At 41.5% G+C, this 20,104-nt stretch overlaps 1 protein-coding gene across 11 annotated transcripts in view; it reads left to right on the plus strand.

Annotated features, from left to right (window-relative positions):
• SEC31A (SEC31 homolog A, COPII coat complex component) overlaps nucleotides 1-20,104 on the plus strand; it is a 99,844-nt gene that overhangs the window by 26,425 nt on the left and 53,315 nt on the right. For 10 of the 11 annotated variants that reach the window (XM_040324850.1, XM_040324839.1, XM_040324859.1 and 7 more), the window contains exons 3-12: nucleotides 1,398-1,521; nucleotides 4,843-5,041; nucleotides 6,701-6,796; nucleotides 9,055-9,195; nucleotides 9,286-9,428; nucleotides 9,654-9,753; nucleotides 14,059-14,220; nucleotides 14,432-14,584; nucleotides 15,445-15,678; nucleotides 19,316-19,390. In XM_040324850.1, the coding sequence (XP_040180784.1) occupies nucleotides 1,398-1,521; nucleotides 4,843-5,041; nucleotides 6,701-6,796; nucleotides 9,055-9,195; nucleotides 9,286-9,428; nucleotides 9,654-9,753; nucleotides 14,059-14,220; nucleotides 14,432-14,584; nucleotides 15,445-15,678; nucleotides 19,316-19,390 (1,427 nt within the window). The remainder of the gene's footprint in view (nucleotides 1-1,397; nucleotides 1,522-4,842; nucleotides 5,042-6,700; nucleotides 6,797-9,054; nucleotides 9,196-9,285; nucleotides 9,429-9,653; nucleotides 9,754-14,058; nucleotides 14,221-14,431; nucleotides 14,585-15,444; nucleotides 15,679-19,315; nucleotides 19,391-20,104) is intronic. The other variant, XM_040324868.1, reaches the window with a different exon arrangement.

Below are 20,104 nucleotides of genomic sequence, written 5' to 3' on the forward strand. Positions count from 1 at the left end.
GTGATTACAGCAGCAGGAAAATACATTTATGTCACTCTGGGATCGTTTTGATTGGTCAAAGGACAAGTCAGAGCAAAATTGTATCCCGTTCATTCAAGTTGGATGAAAGTAGGACCCAATGTAGGACTTGATGTCGTAGAGCAAAGTAGGATGACAGCCTCAGGGCAAGAACTACACTGAACCATCCCTTTCTTATGCATTACATGCATTAAGGTACAACATGTTCAGGTATTAGTCCCTCCCTTCCCTACACACAAGCACTTACCTGAGCCCTTACTCAATCCAGATCTGTGCCTGTCTGCAGCGGCTCCCTTTCCATACTTCCTTGTTTCACATGCTTTGCTAGTTAGTGAGAGCCATTGGCCACTGATGTCATTTAGAGCCAATGACAAGGAAGCAGAGGTTAGGGCTGAGCCCTCTGTCTGTTTCTATAGACTCAGACAGAAAAGCTCGGGAGCAAGTCCACACGAGTGCCCCCATAGGAAGTGGCTTCTTATGAGGGCACTTGCCAGAGGGGAGGAACCAGGAGCGCCAGTGTAGATTCAGAGAAGAGGAGGTTCAGGGCCGCTCTATGCAATTCCAGAACAGGTAAGTATAAACCTGTTTGTGACGGGGGCATACCTATAGTGGCTTAAGCTGGTTAAAAGTTGGGTGCTTTTGTTTTAAGGTCTATGGTTTGGGGATTTTGTTAAGGAGCATTTTAGGGCTCAACACCTTTAGTGCAGGGGGTTTTAGAGGTGCAGGTGATAGTTATTGGGCTAACAGGTCAGGTGCTTTAGTTTAGGAAGCTTTTAAGAGTCAGGGACTTTATTATGGGGACTGCAGTTTTTAGGGCTGTACTTAAAGGATAAGTTCACCTTTCATAACCTGTTATAAATGCAACGAGACCCCCCCCCCCCCAATCGCCGCTGTGACAGCAGATCTGGGCTCTTCTCCTCGTGTCTGCTGCCACAATTCAAAAAAGACACGGCCGTGCAGCCCCCCCCACCCAGCTGTGTCAATCATATAGCTAGATCTATCCTCACTTCCTGTCCTACGGACAACCTATTTATGAGATGGGAAGTGAGGGGAACTCTCCAGCAGCAACACAGGTGGCTCATTCGTTTTGAATGGGCTGACAACGCTTCATAGTACAAATATTTAATTATGAGTTAAATCGCCCAATTTGAGTGATTAGCTTCAAGTCACTGATTTGCTTTATAGTGGTCCAGATGTATCCATCGTGTTATTACTACAAGCGTATTTTAAAACAATAAACATGTACCCAAATGAATTTTTTTTCTCATGTTTGCAAACCTAATTCAAGTTCTAAAAAAGATGTGTGCCTTTTAATTAATTAACGCAAAATTTATAATGTGCAGTTTGAGCTCAGTCACAATTATTTCTTATCTTGTCAGGTACTTCCGCTCAGCAGCTAGATGCCACTTTTAGCACAAATGCCTCCTTGGAGATTTTTGAACTAGATTTGGATGACTCTTCACTGGACATGAAATCATGTGCTACATATACATCTTCTCACAGGTATGAAATGTACTTTTTTTTACAGTACTGTATAGAAGATTTACCTGAGGATACTGCAAGCACAGAAAAGTATCTGTTGATCTGTAAAAATGTACTAAGCTCCAAGTTTTCTCTTGTAGGCTGTGTGTGTGCTTTTTCTGGCTTGTTAGCCCATTTAAAAATCAAATAAAAAATAATAATAATACAAAAAATAATCCAAAAGCAGTCCTGTCAGTCACACATGCAAATGCAAACACTTGCATGGGGTGTGCATGTGTATGTTAACATTGACTGTGCCACACATGTTAAAGGGGTTGTATGGGTTCAGTTAAAAAAAAAAAAGATGTCATACTTACCTCCACTGTGCTGTTCGTTTTGCACAGAGTGGCCCCAATCGTCCTCTTCTGGGGTCCCATGGCGGCTCCTCCCCGCAAGAGCTAACCCTCTGGGAAGCCTTCTCCCGAGAAGGTTACCTTGCAGGCACAATAGCCCTAGCTCCCAAGTGTATAACTCGGCCACACCCCCTGTCGCGCCGCATCATTGATTTGATTGACAGCAGCGGGAACCAATGGCTGCACTGCTATCAATCTATCCAGCCGACGGACAGTTTGAAAAGCGACGTGGGAATGAGCCCATGGAAGTTCGGGGCTCATATAAGTAAAACGGGGGGGGGGGGCAAAGAGTACAAGGTGTTTTTTCACCTTAATGCATAGGATGCATTAAGGTGAAAAACCACAAAGCTTTACAACCACTTTAAGTATTGTCGTCCTTTGGCCGCATACACATGATCGGTCAAAACCGATGAAAACGGACTGAAGGACCGTTTCATCGGTCCAAACCGATCGTGTGTGGGCCCCATCGGTCAGTTATCCTTCGGTCAAAAAAAAGAGAACTTGCTTTAAAATTTGACCGATGGACGCCTAACCGATGGGTCAAAACCGATCGTTAGTATGCAAAAGCATCGGTCAAAAGGCCGCGCATGCTTAGAATCAAGTCGACGCATGCTTGGAAGCATTGAACTTCATTTTTTTCAGCACTTCGTGTGTTTTACGTCACCGCGTTCTGACACGATCGTTTTTTTAACCGATGGTGTGTAGGCACATCAGACCATCAGTCAGTTTTATCGGTTAACCGATGAAAGCGGTCCTTCGGACCGTTCTCATCGGATGGACTGATCGTGTGTACGCGGCCTAATGCCGCGTACACACCATCACTTTATGTGATGAAAAAAAACGACATTTTTAAAAACGTCAATTTAAATGACCATGTGTGGGGGAAAACGTCGTTTTATGTCTTGTGAAAAACGACAAAAAAAAATTGAAGCATGGTTCAATTTTTTGTGTCGTTTTTTGTTTCACAGAAATTGACCGTGTGTAGCAAAAAACAACGTTTAAAACAACGTTTTTAAACCCGCGCATGCCCAGAAGCTAGTTATGAAGCGAGCTTCAATTGAAAAAAAGTGGTGAACGTAACCTCGCTTTGCTAGAGCATTGTGAAAAAACGATGGTGTGTAGGCAACGTCGTTTTTGAAAATTGAAGTTTCAAAAACGTCGTTTTTTACTTCACGGAAAATGTCTTTTTTTTTTCATCACATAAAGTGATGGTGTGTACGCGGCATTGGAGTGTGGGCATTAATTCTATGCCCAGTATTTACAGTTAACACTAAATTGATAACCTGTAAGGACATTTAAAGCGTTGCCTAGGGACTGTTTTGGGCAACATTGTTTTATATTGCAGTTTCATGCGCTCTTGTGACATGTCTGGTATGCATTTACTGAAAGCAACCCCATCATTTATGTTTCTTTTAAAAAAATTGGTTATTTTAACATGCTTGTGAAAGAATAAAAAAATAGCCCTGGACTTTAGATGGTTATAAACCCAGATAGTGTGCCTACATCTCATAGAGCACATCATTGGCAATTAGTTAACAGAGGAAACACTTTAAAAAATAGATAAATAATTCAATTTTTTTTGGTCTTACTTTGCTAGTTTTCAAAAAAAAAAAAAAAAAAAAAATATATATATATATATATATATATATATATATATATATATATATATATATATATATTTTTTTTTCATGCATGATTTTGTATATTCCCAACAGTTTGCGCAGCATTTACAATATAAAGCAGCCTTTCTCAACCTTTTTACCCCAGGGGAACCCTTAAAATAATTTTTAGGTCTCGGAGAACCCCTGATAAAACCCATTCATTGGGGGTCAGTGGGAACAATGTCCCTTACTTTGGTGGTCAGTGAGAAGAATGCAATTTTTTACAGTGGTGGTAAGAATGGCCCCCTTACAGAGAACTATGAAGCTTATTGGTGTCATACCACTGGCTCCTCCAAGTGGAATTGGCTCAGAACTATGTAGGCACCATCAAACAGGAGGTAAATCAGTAACAGCACAAGGTACCCCTAGCCACCTCTGGAGGAACCCTAGGGTTCCACAGAACCCTGGTTGAGAATGGCTGATATAAAGGAAGACAATACAGCAACAATACAATTCAATACAAGAGGGTTAGGAGGGCCCTGCTCCAGTAAGCTTACAATATAATAGGAAGGGGCTGGTGTAACAAAAGGTAGTAACTGTGAGGGATGAACTGATGAGGGAAGTAGAAGATTGTTGTTGTCTGAAGGCAGGATAGGCCTCCCTGAAGAGATGAGTTTTGAAGGGATCGCCTAAAAGTACACAGAGTAGGTGATAAACAGACAGATTGGGGTAGTGAATTCCAGAGGATGGGAGAGGCTCTGGAGAAGTCCTGGAGATGAGTATGGGAGGAAGAGAAACCAGAGCTAAAGAGCAGGAGGTCTTAGGAGGAGCGGAGAGGACAGTTTGGGTGATATTTGGAGACAAGTTTGGTTAGCCGAGGGAAGAGTTGTAAATGGCTTTGTATGTTGTTGTTGTTAGTGTTTTGACTTTTATTCACTGGGCAATGGGAAGCCAGTGGAGGATTGGCAGAGAAGGGTGCCGGACACTGAACGGTTGGTAAGGTGGATGAGTCTGGCAGCAGCATTCATGATAGACTGAAGAGGGGATAGCTTGCGGAGAGGTAGGCCAATGAGGAGGCAGTTACAATTGTCAAGATGAGAGATATATATATGTTGTGTGTGTGTGTGTGTGTGTGTGTGTGTGTGTGTGTGTGTATATATATATATATATATATATATATATATATATATATATATATATTTTTTTTTTTTTTGGGGGGGGGCTGGTTACTGGCACAGTTCAGTCATGTTTTATTAATTTTTTATTGTGTTTAATCCAGAGATATTTTATTGTACCACTTGGTGCCATTGATTTCATCATGACATATTTTATTTTTTCTATGCTTTCAGATATCATAAGCTAATTTGGGGACCGCACGGGATAAATTCAGATTGCAGCATTTCAGGAGTTATTATTGCTGGAGGTGAAAATGGAAATGTAATTCTTTACGACCCAGCTAAAATTATGGCTGGTGATGATGATGTAGTGATTGCACAGCAAGATAAACATACAGGACCAGTCAGAGCGTTGGATGTAAACCCATATCAGGTTAGATCTTTAGATATGTTTTTTTATAACAACGGGGGTAAAGCATTTACTTATTTTATTGCATCTGTTTAGATTGAAAGAATATCACATAGAAATTTCAGGTTTCAGTGCCCAAATGAACAACATCCATTACTAAGCAATGCAGCCACTGTGTGTGATGTAATATATTGTAGTCACATTATCTACAGTAAGTGATGCCGTATTCTGCCAGCAGTATGTGCGGCTTCCCATCTGCTGCCAGAATTAAAGAGAGTTGGGCTTCTCTGCTGTCTGAAGCACACTGTGTGACTCCCTCTTTAATTCCAGTAGCAAAGGGGAAGTCACCTATACTGCTGGCGAAACACAGCGTCGCTTACGGCATGTTGCTAATGATAGTATATTTTATTACAGCACACATAGCGGCCACCACGTTTAGTAATGGAAATAGTTTGTCTGAGCCATCTTGGCCCAAATGAACTATTTAAAATGCATTGAAACATGAAATGTTGCTTTAAACTGTTTATATCATTTGGACTATAGCATATATTTTTTTTTGTTTTAGTTTTTTTGCATATTTCATTCTTTGTATGCATTCTGCAGTCTGCAAGTATACTGCTACAATAGCACATCAAGGCGTCCTTTAAAAAGTGCCTGTTCACACCATCACGATGCGGGAACCAGCATGATCCCCGTGCGGTTTCCTGCATCGCATAGAACTCGCACAACTGCCCTATGAAAACCTCTGCGGGTGTCAATAGAAAGTTAATAAAACCCCCAGATCAGTTTGCATATTGCAGTGCAACCTGTCAAATGGTGCAGGAATTGGATCACATGGGTGTAAACACCAATGCAATCTGATTCCAGTGCAAACCAAAAAAAGGATCCTGTACTATTTTGGTGTAAATGCAATGGAAATTCAGCCATACAAACGGTATGGCTGAATTTGCATACACACAGACATTGCAGGTGATCTGCACAGCAGTGCGGTGTGCGAATCAGATGGGATGTCTAACATCGCACAAGTGTGAACCCAGCTTAAAGGGATGTTTTCTAAACATTGGAAGCACCAGATCTCCTCATAGGAGCCCTGTTTTGATTAAGTATGGAGGCTGATATTGGTGGTCTCTTCTGCTGACATGGATAGTTTACAGGTTGTCATGCTGAATCGGTGGTTTCGGTATTTATAGTCGATGTAGAATCATTTATTAGTTTCCATATTTAATTTCAATTATTTCTAGCCTACTCCTATTAATCTGAATGATCTTGAAGTTTGTAAACTTTGTGAAGATCCCCACACGTTTACTTCCTGGAATTCTGTGACACACAATTTACTGTAGACACTGCTGTGTCACTCATTTCACAGAGCCTGCCTTCTGAACTACAGAGGTGCTAAGAGGAGGCAGAGTCAGTATAGAAATTACTGCTTGCAGGCAGGAGGTACCAAGGGATATATAATTGAAAATAAGCAGCAGAGAAGAAGCTGCAATGCACGCAGTGAATCCAGCAAATTCTAAAAAGAGATGGCCAGCAGACAGGCAGTTTATATTGGATTGTCGAAAATAACTCATGGCAGCTACTCCTTTCAGTCAAATAACAAAACCTTTTAACAGTCTTCCTTTTTCTGCACTAGTAGGTTGTCTATACTGATTCAAGTTTTTTTTTTCTTTTTTTTCCCCATAGACAAACCTTGTAGCATCGGGTGCTAATGAGTCTGAAATCTACATTTGGGATTTGAATAACTTTGCTGTTCCTATGACGCCAGGAGCTAAGAGCCAGGTAAACAAAGTTGTCTTATTTTGCAGTACATCAGAAGGCTGAAATGTTGTCCCCCCCACCCCCTCTAAATTTGCACACTGTTGGCTACCACTGGAGTCCATTGTGTTCCCAAAAGATTGTTAGGGACTGGAAATCCTGCTTGCACACCCCACACTACCAGATGCTGTATTGTATGGTGAGTCAGCATCATGAGGGCTTGCAACCATTTTCATGTGACACGTAAGATCCTGCAGAAGTAACTTTGCCCTCAAGCACTGGGGAGGTGTGCCCTGACTTGTGGTCAATGGATGGAATTTGGTATGGTGAGCTCCTAATTAACTGACTGCCTGAAGGATCTGCAGTTAAGGGTGACAGCACGTTAAAGCCATGCCTACTGCATGCATTATTATGTCCCTCTGTAGCCCTAGCAGGTACAATGGCTCAAGGGTGACTATTCTGCAGTGTTTTTTTATAGCACAGGTAGAGCGGTGTCACCCTTTCAAAATACATGCATCAGCAACAGCTCTGCTGGCAGGATCATCATGTTACCTACTTCAATACCAGCCACTTTCCCCCCTTCCTGCCCAGGCCAATTTTCTGCTTTCAGCTTTTGCGCTATAAACAAAAAAAGCTGACAATTTTGAAAAAAAAAAACTGGTGTGGCACTGATGAGCGCAGATAGGTGGCACTGGATGGGCAGCACTGATGGGAGCTACTGACAGGCACAAATGAGTGGCATCTGAAGGGCACTGACAGGCATTGATGGGGCACTGGCAATTTAATGGGCACTGATTGGCACTGTTGTGGGCACTGCCACATTTATGGGCACTGGCAGGTGTTCTTTCTGGGGCACAGGCTGGCAGGTGATCTGCACTTATTGGCATCTGATTGGCACATCTGATGGGGGCTGTGCTGATAATCAATGTGCTGACTACCAGCACAGACCCCCCCCCCCCCTCTGACAGGGAGAGCCGCTGATCGTCTCTCCCTGTCAGAATGAACCAAGGAAAGCCGTTTACCAGCACTTGCTGGTTCACGCGATGATCAGCTGTGATTGGTCACAGCTGATCACATAGTAAGAAGCCTGTGTCGGAGACTCCACTCCACGATCCGAGTTGCGGTGTGTCCGACTGACCCACAGCTCCTCCGATCGCCATGCTGCGAGCCCCTGCGTGCCGGCTTGTTGTCCTGATTACATCATATGACGTCCTATCAGAATAACGAAACCACTTTGCTGCCGTCATATTGCTATATGGTGGGCGGCAAGTGGTTAATCATGCTAACAACTTAGATGACATGTCAAATTTTGTTCATTGTTGTACTTTAAATTAGAACTATAAGCAAAACTTTTTTTTTCATTTTGGAAAGAGTTATGCCCTGTGCACACGATCGGTTCGTCTGATGAAAACGAACCGATGAATTTTTTCATCAGATATCCAATGAAGCTGACTTTCATCAGTCTTGCCTACACACCATTGGTTAAAAATCCGACCGTGTCCAACGCGGTGACGTAAAACACAACGACATGCTGAGAAAAATGAAGTTCAATGCTTCCGAGCATGCGTCGACTTGATTCTGAGCATGCGTGGATTTTTGACCGATGGATTTCCCCACAGACGATCGTTTTTTCTATCGGTTTTTTAACCATACGAAAAATTTAAAACAGGTTCTATTTTTTTTTTTCACCGATGGGAAAAAGAAAACGATGGGGCCCACACACGATCCGTTCGTCCAATGAAAACGGTCCATCGGTCCGTTTTCATCAGACGAACCGATCGTGTGTACAGGGCATTAGGGTTATAACCTCTTGTTGGTAATTTTTTTGTCATGTGTGCCTTGTTGGGGAGATTTGCCTTCACTTCCTGTCCCGTAGCCAAGACAAGACGTGAGAGGAAATCCCTGCAAATCAAGGGAATCCCTTGGGGACCACCATTCCACCAGATCTAGTGTCCCCGTTGGAAAATTTACCCTCTTTTCTGGAGACAACCCCAAATGTGGGATTTTCTTTTACTTTATTGATAATGATAAACAGAGAGGGCGAGTCTCCCTAATGGGGACGCAGATCGCAATAAAAATTGACAGGTGTTTTAATCTATCCAAAACTAAAACGTTTTACCTTTCGTTATACTTTTAAGTTTGTATTTAAAAATAATGTTTTCATCTTTAGCAACTGTATAAGCCTTGTTGGAGGATATTTATTGTGGTATTCTGAGGACATTCATCTTGGTGCATTTCATACAAAAGTAAGTTTATATTTAAATCCTTGTGATTTCTTGTAGCCTCTAGAAGACATAGGTTGTATTGCATGGAACAGACAAGTTCAGCATATTCTCGCTTCTACAAGCCCTAGTGGTCGAGCCACTGTCTGGGATCTCCGGAAAAATGAACCAATTTTGAAAGTCAGCGACCACAGCAACAGGGTACAGTTGCCATTCACACATATATTTTTTTCATTTCCTAGATCCTTTGTGATTTTCTTACTTTTTTATTCTACTTTTTCTGTTGATCAGATGCATTGTTCTGGCATGGCATGGCACCCTGATGTTGCTACCCAAATGGTTTTATCATCAGAGGACGACCGGCTACCTGTCATTCAAATGTGGGATCTCAGATTTGCTTCTTCTCCCTTTAGGGTGATGGAAAATCATACAAGGTTTGAATACTACTCTTTTGGTGTGTGTTTGTTTTTTGTGTTTGTGTTTTTTTTTTTTGTTTGTTTTTTCAAACGAGAAAGTGTCTGTCTTCAAATTCAACTTTATTATAAGCACTTGCTGAATATTGTTGTGTGACTTGCTGGCCAGTTTGTCCACAAGTGCTAATGTTGATGAGATTGTGTCATGGTAAAGAATATTTTCTAGTTTTATGCTTTTTATTTCAGGGGAATTTTGGCTATTGCTTGGAGTGTAGCAGACCCAGAACTGTTGCTGAGCTGTGGGAAGGATTCCAAAATACTTTGCTCGAATCCTAACACTGGAGAGGTGAGTTCCTTTAAAAGGTTATTAAGAAACCTGCTAGATAGGTGCAAGTCACTTTAAAGAGTAACTCTACTTTTGTTGATTCTTTTGCTATGTACATTTCAAGGATTTTAACAAACGTTGTTGCAGATTCCTGCCTTTTGTTATTCTGAAGAAATCCCTGTGTGTTTGTCTGTGTCCATGGGGGAAAGTGAATCTAATGGGAGGGGTTTCATAATTCTCAATCAGCTGTACACCTACAGGGCTCCAATTGGGAATGCTGCTGAGCCTGCATCCCTTTAGATGTGATTTCCTATTGGGAGTATCTCACCAAAAATTACATTTTTGTTGCAGGGCACGCCTAAAATCTGACTTGTATCTTAGTGTAGACTTCTGGGAAAATCTGTGAGCCAATCACACAAGCAGGAAATTAGTTTCTGGGGGATGTTCTGTACACATTCTATGCTCAGAACACCTCCAGGTAGCCATATTGCATTGTATTTTCAGAAAACGTGGCCTTTTTTTAATATTATTCAATTACAATTTGACTTGTCGCTATATTATTTTTTCTTTGTTTGTTATTTTCTTTTCCCCACAAAAGTGGAGTTACGCTTTAACCTTAGTAAAGGCAGATTTATACATTATTTATTTTTTAACTAGTACTTCAGATTACATTTATTAGTCTTTGTACAATTTTCCTGTAACCCCGTCTCCAGGTTGCAAGAGAAGGGGGTTGCACTGTAAGGCCTCTTTCACACGGTCCGTGTGCGGGCTCCGTCGATCCCCACTGAGCCGACAGATGACAGGTCTGTCTCTGCACACTGTGCAGGGACCGACCTGTCAGAGCGCCGCTCTCCCCTATGGGGGGTTTGGCTGACGACGGACTGTAGAGCCTGTTATTACCCGATCCGATCCGCCAGGCGGATGTAAAATAGGGTTTTCGTCCGTCACACTTTGGCAGGTCAGATGTCAGCGGGCATGTCACCGCTGACATCCGTGGCTCCATAGAGGAGCACAGAGCGCCCGTTCAGGTCCGCCTAAAAGACTGACAGGCGGACCTGAACGGTCCGCCCGTGTGAAAGAGCCCTAAGACAACCAGGTTTTACTGCTTTGCACGGTGTTGGGAGTATAACAAGTAGAGGTTGCTGATTGTAATAAAAAATAATACCGGTAAGTTGGTGATCTGCTAGCTGCTTTTTCCTTATTATCACATCACAGCCTTGTCTAATGTGTATTGTTGTAAAGCTGATCCTCACTTCATGCGGTGCGTGTGCGAATCACATGTGATGTCTGCCTGAGATCGCAACAGTTTGAACCTGGGCTTACAGAGATATTTTAAACTATTGTGTAACAATCCAGATTTATTGTTTTGGGAATGTTCAGTGATTGAGGAAATCCTATTTGTACTAGGCTTTATCTAGTGGCGTTATTTCCTAAAATCAAGGTTGTTTTGCTTTGAAACATTGGGGTTGTTTTACTAAAACTGGAGAGTGCAAAATCTGGTGCAGCTCTGCATAGAAACCAATCAGCTTCCAGGGTTTTCTTCTTAATTCCCACCCCCACTCCTTTTCTGAAGTCATGTGGTTACTTTTCTGGATTTTGATTGGATGTTAGTGATCATAGCAGAATTTAGTGTAAGGAATACACAGGAGAAAATGCATTTTGACAAGGGGAGTGTAGAGGTGGACGGGGAGTCTACTGACATCACGACTCCACCCACGAGCTCCAGACAACAGACCCACCCACAGAATCTTCAGTTCTTATAACAGACAGATGGGAGACATTTGACAGGTAAGGATACATGCAGGAGACATGTATATCCTTATAGATCAGCACTATGGTAGTAGTTTAGAAAGGATGAGAGTGGATGAGGAACCGATACGAGTGAGTTCTAAGATGTATAGACTGTTGAATTCTCCTCAGGGGGATTTTGTGTTGCCGGGAATTAGTAAGTGGGAGAGAGATCTGGGGAGGATTTTTTCACCAACTCAGCGTAAACATATCTATTTAGCACTGAATTCCTCAGTATGTACGCGAACACAGGAATCCAATTACAAACTATTAACTCAATGGTACTACACCCCTGTAAAGATGCATACATTTTCTACAGAAAATTCAGAGTGCTGTTGAAGATGTGGACTGGAGCAGGGAACCTTGCTGCATATATTTTGGTCCTGTGTAAAAGTAGGAAAATACTGGTTGGAAGTTCAGAGAATTTCTCCAAAATTTACAGAGTTTCAGATACCGGACGATCCGGCTTTTTTCTTGCTTCACAGTTCACAGATCCTGGTGCGAGCGTATAAAAAATCGGTGCTATGTCATTTGATAAATGCTGCTAAAAGTGGAATAACCTTACAGTGGAGAGACACTAGACCACCCTCCATCACAAGATGGCTTAATAGAGTACGAGAGATAGGAGCCATAGAAGATCTGGTTCTTTCAGCCCAAAATAAAAGAGAACAGTATGTGGAAACATGGACAGGATGGAATCTGTTTATGTATTCTGAAGAGGGGATGAGAATGTTTGCTGAGCAGAATAGGGAATAAAGAGTCCTCCCTGGGGGGAGTGTGTATAGGAGTCGAATAGAAATAAGACATTTTTCCTCCATTTCTTGTGCAGGGGGTTAGTGGGGGGGAAGGTAGAGGGGTTGGGAGGGGAGGGTAGGGGTTTTTTTTGGGGGAGGGATAGGTAGGGTATATAAAGACAAGGGAACAGAGAGGTCTTAGGTGTATGAGAACAATTCATTTTATTCAGAGATTCTGATAAGAAGGTTTAAGAAGTTTTGTTCATTAGTACAACGATATGGAAAGGGAGAGATATGGACATGCCTTTGTTGGTTGTTTTTTGTTTTTCGCTGATTGGAGCGATAATATGTATATGACTATGTACCTCTTTCTTTTGTCATGATAATATCTCTTTGTGACCTTGAATACAAAAATAAAAATAAATGATATGAAAAAAAAAAAAAAAAAAGAAAGGATGAGAGTGGCTTTACATCCACTTTGAGCTATTGCTGGATTTTTCTGCACCAAAGTTCAAAACATTGAGTCAGTTTTGTGGACTGTATGCACCTGTGCAATTTATTTTTATTGTTATTACTGATACACTAAACTTCAAACTTTGTGATGGTTTTCAAAATCCAGTGGTGCTCTGTCTGGGGTAACGTGAACTGATGCTTTAAGTTGATGACCAAAACAACTAATCTTAGGCCTCTTGCACATGGTCCCAGAGGCAATTCAGTTCGCATGTGCAGCGCTATATAAGTTTTTCACTCACTCATGGTACTGATGTTTGAGCAGCTGCTTTTTTGGATGTAATTTTGGGGCGTTTGTTTAGCACGTATATACGCTTTTGCACATTTGTGCGCACAATACATTCTTAGGGAAAATGAATTCATATTTATGCTCATACGCATGTGATTGCGCACATATCCACGCCCCGGCACAAAATACTGACTGGGAATACAGATTTTTCTATATTATTATTTATTTATTTTACTCAAGAATATGCAGCGCTTGTTTACCGGCCTAAGCATACCACTTACACTTAAACTACGGGCCTCATTCTAGATCAGTAAAAAAAAAAATGCTGTACTAAGCTTTTTCAAGCTGCGGTGTACAAGACGCCTTGAGCCCTGTACACACGATCGGTTTGTCTGATAAAAACGGTTCGTTTTCCATCGGTGAAAAAAAATAGAACATGTTTTAAAATCTTCCTATGGATAAAAAAACGATAGAAAAAAACGATCGTCTGTGGGGAACTCCATCAGAGAAAAATCCATGCATGCTCAGAATCAAGTCGACGCATGCTCGGAAGCATTGAACTTAATTTTTCTCAGCACGTTGTAGTGTCGGATTTTTGACTGCTGGTGTGTAGGCAAGACTGATGAAAGTCAGCTTCATTGGATATCCGACGAAAAAATCCATCAGATTAGATTCCATCAGATATCCGATCGTGTGTACAGGGCATTAGGGTTTAAGAAATCTCAAGCCATATGGTAAAAAAACTGAAAAGCAGGAAAATTGTACTGTGCTAGGATAAAATACTAAGATAAAATAATAGGATAAAATGAAACAAAATTGAATGCAGAAATAATACATTCTTTACTAATTATGTTATAGTAAATAATTTACTATAGCATATTTTGCAACTAGTGTGGTGTATCACTAAGAATGTTTAGCAGCTGTGCACTTTTATATTAGGGTTTATTATAGTATTGAGCTGCACAGCATTATTTCACTGTTTTTTGGCGCTGATTGTTTCTTCTCACAATTTATATTATTCTTTACTAATTAATTCTTTGCCATTATTCTGCTTTTTTTTGCCAGATTTTATATGAGCTGCCAACAAACACTCAGTGGTGTTTTGATATCCAGTGGTGTCCCCGTAACCCAGCTGTGCTCTCTGCAGCTTCTTTTGATGGCCGCATTAGTATTTATTCTATTATGGGTGGAGGCAATGACAATCTGAGCCAGAAGCAGGTGGATACGGTAAATTGTTAATTTTCTACTTGCAGTCTATTGCGAATCTGCTTCTAAAAATAATAAAAAAATCATGTAACTGTATTGTAGTAAGTGCTTTGCTGACCTATGTTGTATGGCATTGATGTTTCTTTAAATTGCATATTTTACAAATTAGTAGATTTAGTATGTGACTGTTTATGTCTTTTTTTTATTATTATTATTTTTTTATACCATGTAGCTTTCTTCATCATTTGGAAACTTGGATCCATTTGGCACCGGACAGGCTCTCCCTCCTTTGCAGCTCCCTCAACAGACCACTCAGCAGAGTACGATGATTCCTTTAAAGAAACCTCCCAAGTGGCTGCGCCGGCCTGTCGGAGCTTCATTTTCTGTAAGTGGTTTTTATTTTTCAACAAAGCTTGAAAGTCATTAAAAATAAAACTTTGATATTAAGCACACGTATATCATTTCTGTGGCCTTTTTAAAGTGGTACTAAAGGTTCACGTTTACATTTTTTTTATAAATAACAAGTCATACTTGATTTGGTTCGCATGTGCCGCGCTATATACGTTTTTCATTCATTCATTCATACTTACCTCCACTGTGCAGTTAGTTTTGCACAGAGTGGGCACGATCGTCCTCTTCTGGGCTCCCACGGCAGCTCTAGTGGCTCCTCCCTGCAATAGATAACTCCCTCTGGGCTCGCTCCCTCCGAGGGGGTTAACTTTCCGGGCGCACTCCTGTGTCATACACTCAGCGTACATAGCCGCTGAGTATATGACTCAGAGGGGGCGGCCCCCCCGGCGACCGCGTCATTGGATTTGATTAACAGCAGTGGGAGCCAATGGCTGCACTGCTATCAATCTATCTAATGAAGAGCCGAGAGCCGTAGGCTGAATGACGTGGGATCGCGCCCACGGAGATTCTGGGCTCGGGTAAGTAAAACGGGGGCTCGGAGGGGCCGGACACTGCAAGGTGTTTTTTCACCTTAATGCATAAGGTGGAAAAACACAAGGCTTTTGCACCCCTTTTAATGCGTGTTGTTTGGCAGAGAGAATGTTTGATGATGTGGGTGCAAAATGGAAAACTTTTCCTATTGTCTTCTGTTTGTCCCTGAGTAATAATATAGGGTTAAATATTAAGGGCTGCAATTACATCTTTGCAATGCATGACTTGTGTGCACTGGCGGTTGCATTTCTAAATTACCTGTGTAAATGTTCTATGACCTCTTTATTATCTCTCTCTCTACAGTTTGGTGGCAAGCTGGTAACATTTGAGGCAGAGAAAACGCAGCCAACCCAACAGCATCCACAAGCGCAGCACTTTCATGTGTATGTCAGTCAAGTGGTCACAGAGCAGGAGTTCCTCAACCGCTCCAACAAGTTACAGGATGTGGTCAGCACAGGTGCCTTTCTGGAGTACTGCCAGAAGAAAATTGATGAAGCCAAAAATGCCTTTGAAAAAAATGTCTGGTCCTTCCTAAAGGTATGTTCATTTGCTGCCCTTTGTTGTGTTTTAAAGTTCTTTACTGATGTCTGTACCCTTGTTAGGGATATTCACCCAGTCTAATTTACTGTTATCACCAAAAGTGAAAGCTAAAAAGAAAATCCCAGATTTTGGGTTGTCACAAGACCAATGGGGACATTGGTTCTGGGGATGACCAGGCATTTCTCACATTTTGGAGGGATTTCCTCTCGCTTCCTGTTTTGGCTATGCGATAGGGTGTGACGAGATATCTCCCCAACAGGACAGAGGTTGCAAAGAGAAACCTGACAGGGGTTACAACCCTTTCTCACTCCAAACTATTCAACTCAATGCAGTAGGCGTGTGATAAACCTTGTAGTTGTGACATGTAAGCATTTGATGACAGACATACATTACCCATGGAATCAATCATGATTATGCCTTTGCGGTGCATACTAGCTCATTATGCCTTTTGCCTTACAGGTGACAAAAAAAATAAACATGTCATACTTACCTGCCCTGTGCAATGGTTTTGCACAGAGCAGCCCTTATCCTTCTCTTCTCAGGTCCCCTACCCCTCCCCTTGCTGAGTGCCCCCATAGCAAGCTGATTGTTTTGAGGGCAGTTGTGTGTGCTCACTCCCAATCCGCCTCTATGTGTGTTTTATGGGACACACAGCGCGTGGCTCATCCCCACCCCCCACTTCCTCCTCACTAGCTGTGATTGACAGCAGCAGGAGCAAATGGGAAATAATGAGGCAGAGAGTCGGGAGAGCTTCTGCTTTCATGCGCTTCGCTGGATCGGCTCATGTGATTCTAGGGGGTGGGGCTGAGGCGGGAAACTGCATACTGAAGTTTTTTTACCTTCATGCATTAAATGCATGAAAGCAAATACCCTTCAGCCCTAAGAACCACTTTTAGTATAACCAAAGTCAAAACTGTGTGTGTATATTTTATTGCATACAAATTACTCTGGGCCCTTTCTCTTCAAATATTATATACAACCACTCTACATCATATAATCATCATTTGAATTTAATAGTTATTCAGATTATTTGTTAAATTTTAATGGTCCCGATCTCAAAGGATATGTAAAAACAAACAAACAAGCATGCCATACTTACCTCCTCTGTGCAGTGGTTTTGCACAGAGTTGCCCTAATCCTTCTCTTCTGGGGTCTCTTAGTGACGTTCCTGGCTCTTCCTCTTCTCGAGTGCCCTGTTGGAGAGCCGCTCTCACTCAGGGCACTTGTGAGGGCACGCTCCCGTGTCCTGCTGCTGCGTCCATTGACACAGACAGCAGGACTCTGCCCTGCCCCGCCTCCTGCCTCATTGGATTTGATTGACAGCCGCAGGAGCCCATGGTTCCTGCCGCTATCAATCTATCCAATGAGGACCCGAGACACCGGTTGGCGCTAGTGTGCTCATTCTCGTCGCTGGAAAGACCGGGCTCAGGTAAGTAAAAGAGGGGCTCTGGGGGGGCTGCTGCACTACAGAAAGTTTTTCACCTTAATGCATAGAATGTATTAAGGCGAAAAACATTGAGGGTTTACAACCCCTTTAACCGCTTAAGGACCGCCTAATGCCAATATACGTCGGCAGAATGGCACGGCTGGGCACAGGCACATACAGGTACGTCACCTTTTAAGAGCCCATCGGACCGGGTCGCGCGCACGCGACCCGGTCCAAAGCTCCATGCCCGCACCCGCGGACCTGATCGCCGCCAGTGTCCCGCGATTGGGTCACTGGAGCTGAAGAATGGGTGTGTAAACTGATATAGGGAACGATGATCAGTGACGTCACACCTACAGCCACGCCCCCCTACAGTAAGAATCACTCCCTTAGGGCACACTTAAGCCCTTAGCGCCCCCTAGTGGTTAACCCCATCACTGCCATTGTAATTTTCACAATAATCAGTGCATTTTTATAGCACTTTTCGCTGTAAAAATGACAATGGTCCCAAAAATGTGTCAAAAGTGTCCGATGTGTCCGCCATAATGTCGCAGTCATTAGTAAAAAAACTAGTAAAAAAAAAAGTATTTATAAAAATGCCATAATACTATCTCCTATTTTGTAAACGCTATAACTTTTGGGCAAACCAATCAATAAACGCTTATTGCAATTTATTTTTTATACCAAAAATATGTAGAAGAATACGTATCGGCCTAAACTGAGGGGAAAATTTTTTTTTATATATATTTTTGGGGGATATTTACTGTAGGAAAAAGTAAAAAATATTGAATTTTTTTTCAAAATTGGCGCTCTACTTTTGTTTATAGCGCAAAAAAAAAAAACAACGCAGAGGTGATCAAATACCACCAAAAGAAAGCTCTATTTGTGGGAAAAAAAGGACACCAATTTTGTTTGGGAGCCACGTCGTACGACCGCGCAATTGTCAGTTAAAGCGATGCAGTGCCGAATCGCAATAACCGGGCGGGTTCTTTACCTGCATAATGGTCCGGGTCTTAAGTGGTTAAGAGCACTACATCCATTCCAATACTATTATCAGAGAAACAACACGTGAAACCTGCCTCAATTCACAGTTGGATCATAGTCAGTGAAGACAGTAATTTCCCACTTTTATACTTGCTGATAGTACCTCCATATTCAGTGCTTGCCCTCACAAATGGTGTAATTCGAGATGGCAAAGAACTGTTTTAATTAGTTTAGTAATATTGGTTACACATTGTCAGAGCATTCACTCTTCTCACAGTAGGAGACTGCTGAGACTGCTTGCTAGTCAACAGTATCTCAATAATTATTTGCATTGGCACTTAGGTCATGTTATTTGTACTGGCACGGCAGCTCTTCTGATCTATGAGGCTACTTGGTATTGAACAATATGTATTCCAAAGAGTAATGCACACATAAGTGATCTGACATTGTTAATTCCAATGCTTGCTGGTTGACACTCTTGATTCAATATTGTGTGAAATAATTGTAGAAGTGCCCGCTCTGTAACTAGAACCTATGGACTGAGTAGAGCAGAGGTAGGCAACCTGGGGCCCTTCAGCTGTTGTGGAAATAAATTTCCTATGAGGCATTGCAAGGCTGGCATTTACAATTACTCCCAGAGGCATGATGGGACTTGTAGTTCTGCAACAGCTGGAGGGCCCCAGGTTGCCTACCCCTGGAGTAAAGCATTTTACAGAGCGTACAGGGCCCCATTAACAAATTTTATGAGGTTTACAATATAACCATGAAGTAAAAAAAATTATTTTTTTCCTACTGGTATACTGTTTATATATATATATATATATATATATATATATATATATATATATATATATATATATATATATATATATATATATATATATATATATATTTTTATATATATATATATATTGCTTATTCTAATTGATGCATTTCAGAAAAAAGGACCCCTTATTTAAAGATTTTGTACTGAATATTCTTCCTACTTTTTAAAATTACTTAGACTTTTTGAGACTCTCCCTTTTATAGTTTAATGGTATTATTAATATTTCTCATGCATTTATCTGTTATTAATGGGTAGCTGTAGGAATCTCAGAAAAATGTCTGTCTGAAAGATTTTGTCTGAAAGATTTTGTCTGAAATTGACTCCATTTCTTATGATCCTAAGGATGCAAACTTTCAGAGATCTAGCATTTCTAACTTGAGATTTTTGTACTTTCCTAGGTGAACTTTGAGGACGATTCCCGTGGCAAGTACTTGGAACTTTTGGGATTTAGAAAGGAAGATCTTGGAGCAAAGGTATTCACTGGTGTCCCCCTACCTGTGCATCACATACACTGTTTTAGTAATGCTGGCTGGACATGGACTGTGATAGCACAGTGACCATCGTAAAGTAGCTGATCATTTCTAAAACCTTTTAGCTATAAACCCTCTTGCTCTACACACTGTATTTTCATAATATATTATCCTATACGCTAATCAGCCAAAACATTATGACCACTGATCAGTAATGTGAAAACATTTGATTATCTAATTTCAATGGCATCTGAAAATGCGTGGGATATACGAGGCAGCAAGTGATCATGTTTTCCCTGATAATTTATATTTTGAAAGTAGAAAAAAAATGGACAAGAGTAAGGATTTGAGCATCTTTGACAAGGGCCAAATTGTTGAATCTGGAAGATTTAGGATTACTAAATCCAAAAATCAGGAAGGTGGGACTTTAAATGAGACTGTGGCCATTCGGCACACAAGTCTCCATCCCTGATAATATGAACGGAAGAGGACTAATGGGGACTAAAGGAAAAGAGTTGAGACTTTAAATGAAACAAAACATTAAGGGCCAAATTGTAATGGCTAGACAACTGGGTGAGAGCAACACCAAAGCTACAGCTCTTCTGAGATGTTCCCAGTCTGTAGTGTCCAGGAACTATCTAGGATTTGATTGCCTTTGACAAGGGCCAAATTTGTTATGGCTAGATGACTGAGTGAGAGCAACTCCAAAACTACATC

Source organism: Rana temporaria, chromosome 1, assembly GCF_905171775.1.
Source record: "Rana temporaria chromosome 1, aRanTem1.1, whole genome shotgun sequence".
Lineage (NCBI taxonomy): Eukaryota > Metazoa > Chordata > Amphibia > Anura > Ranidae > Rana > Rana temporaria.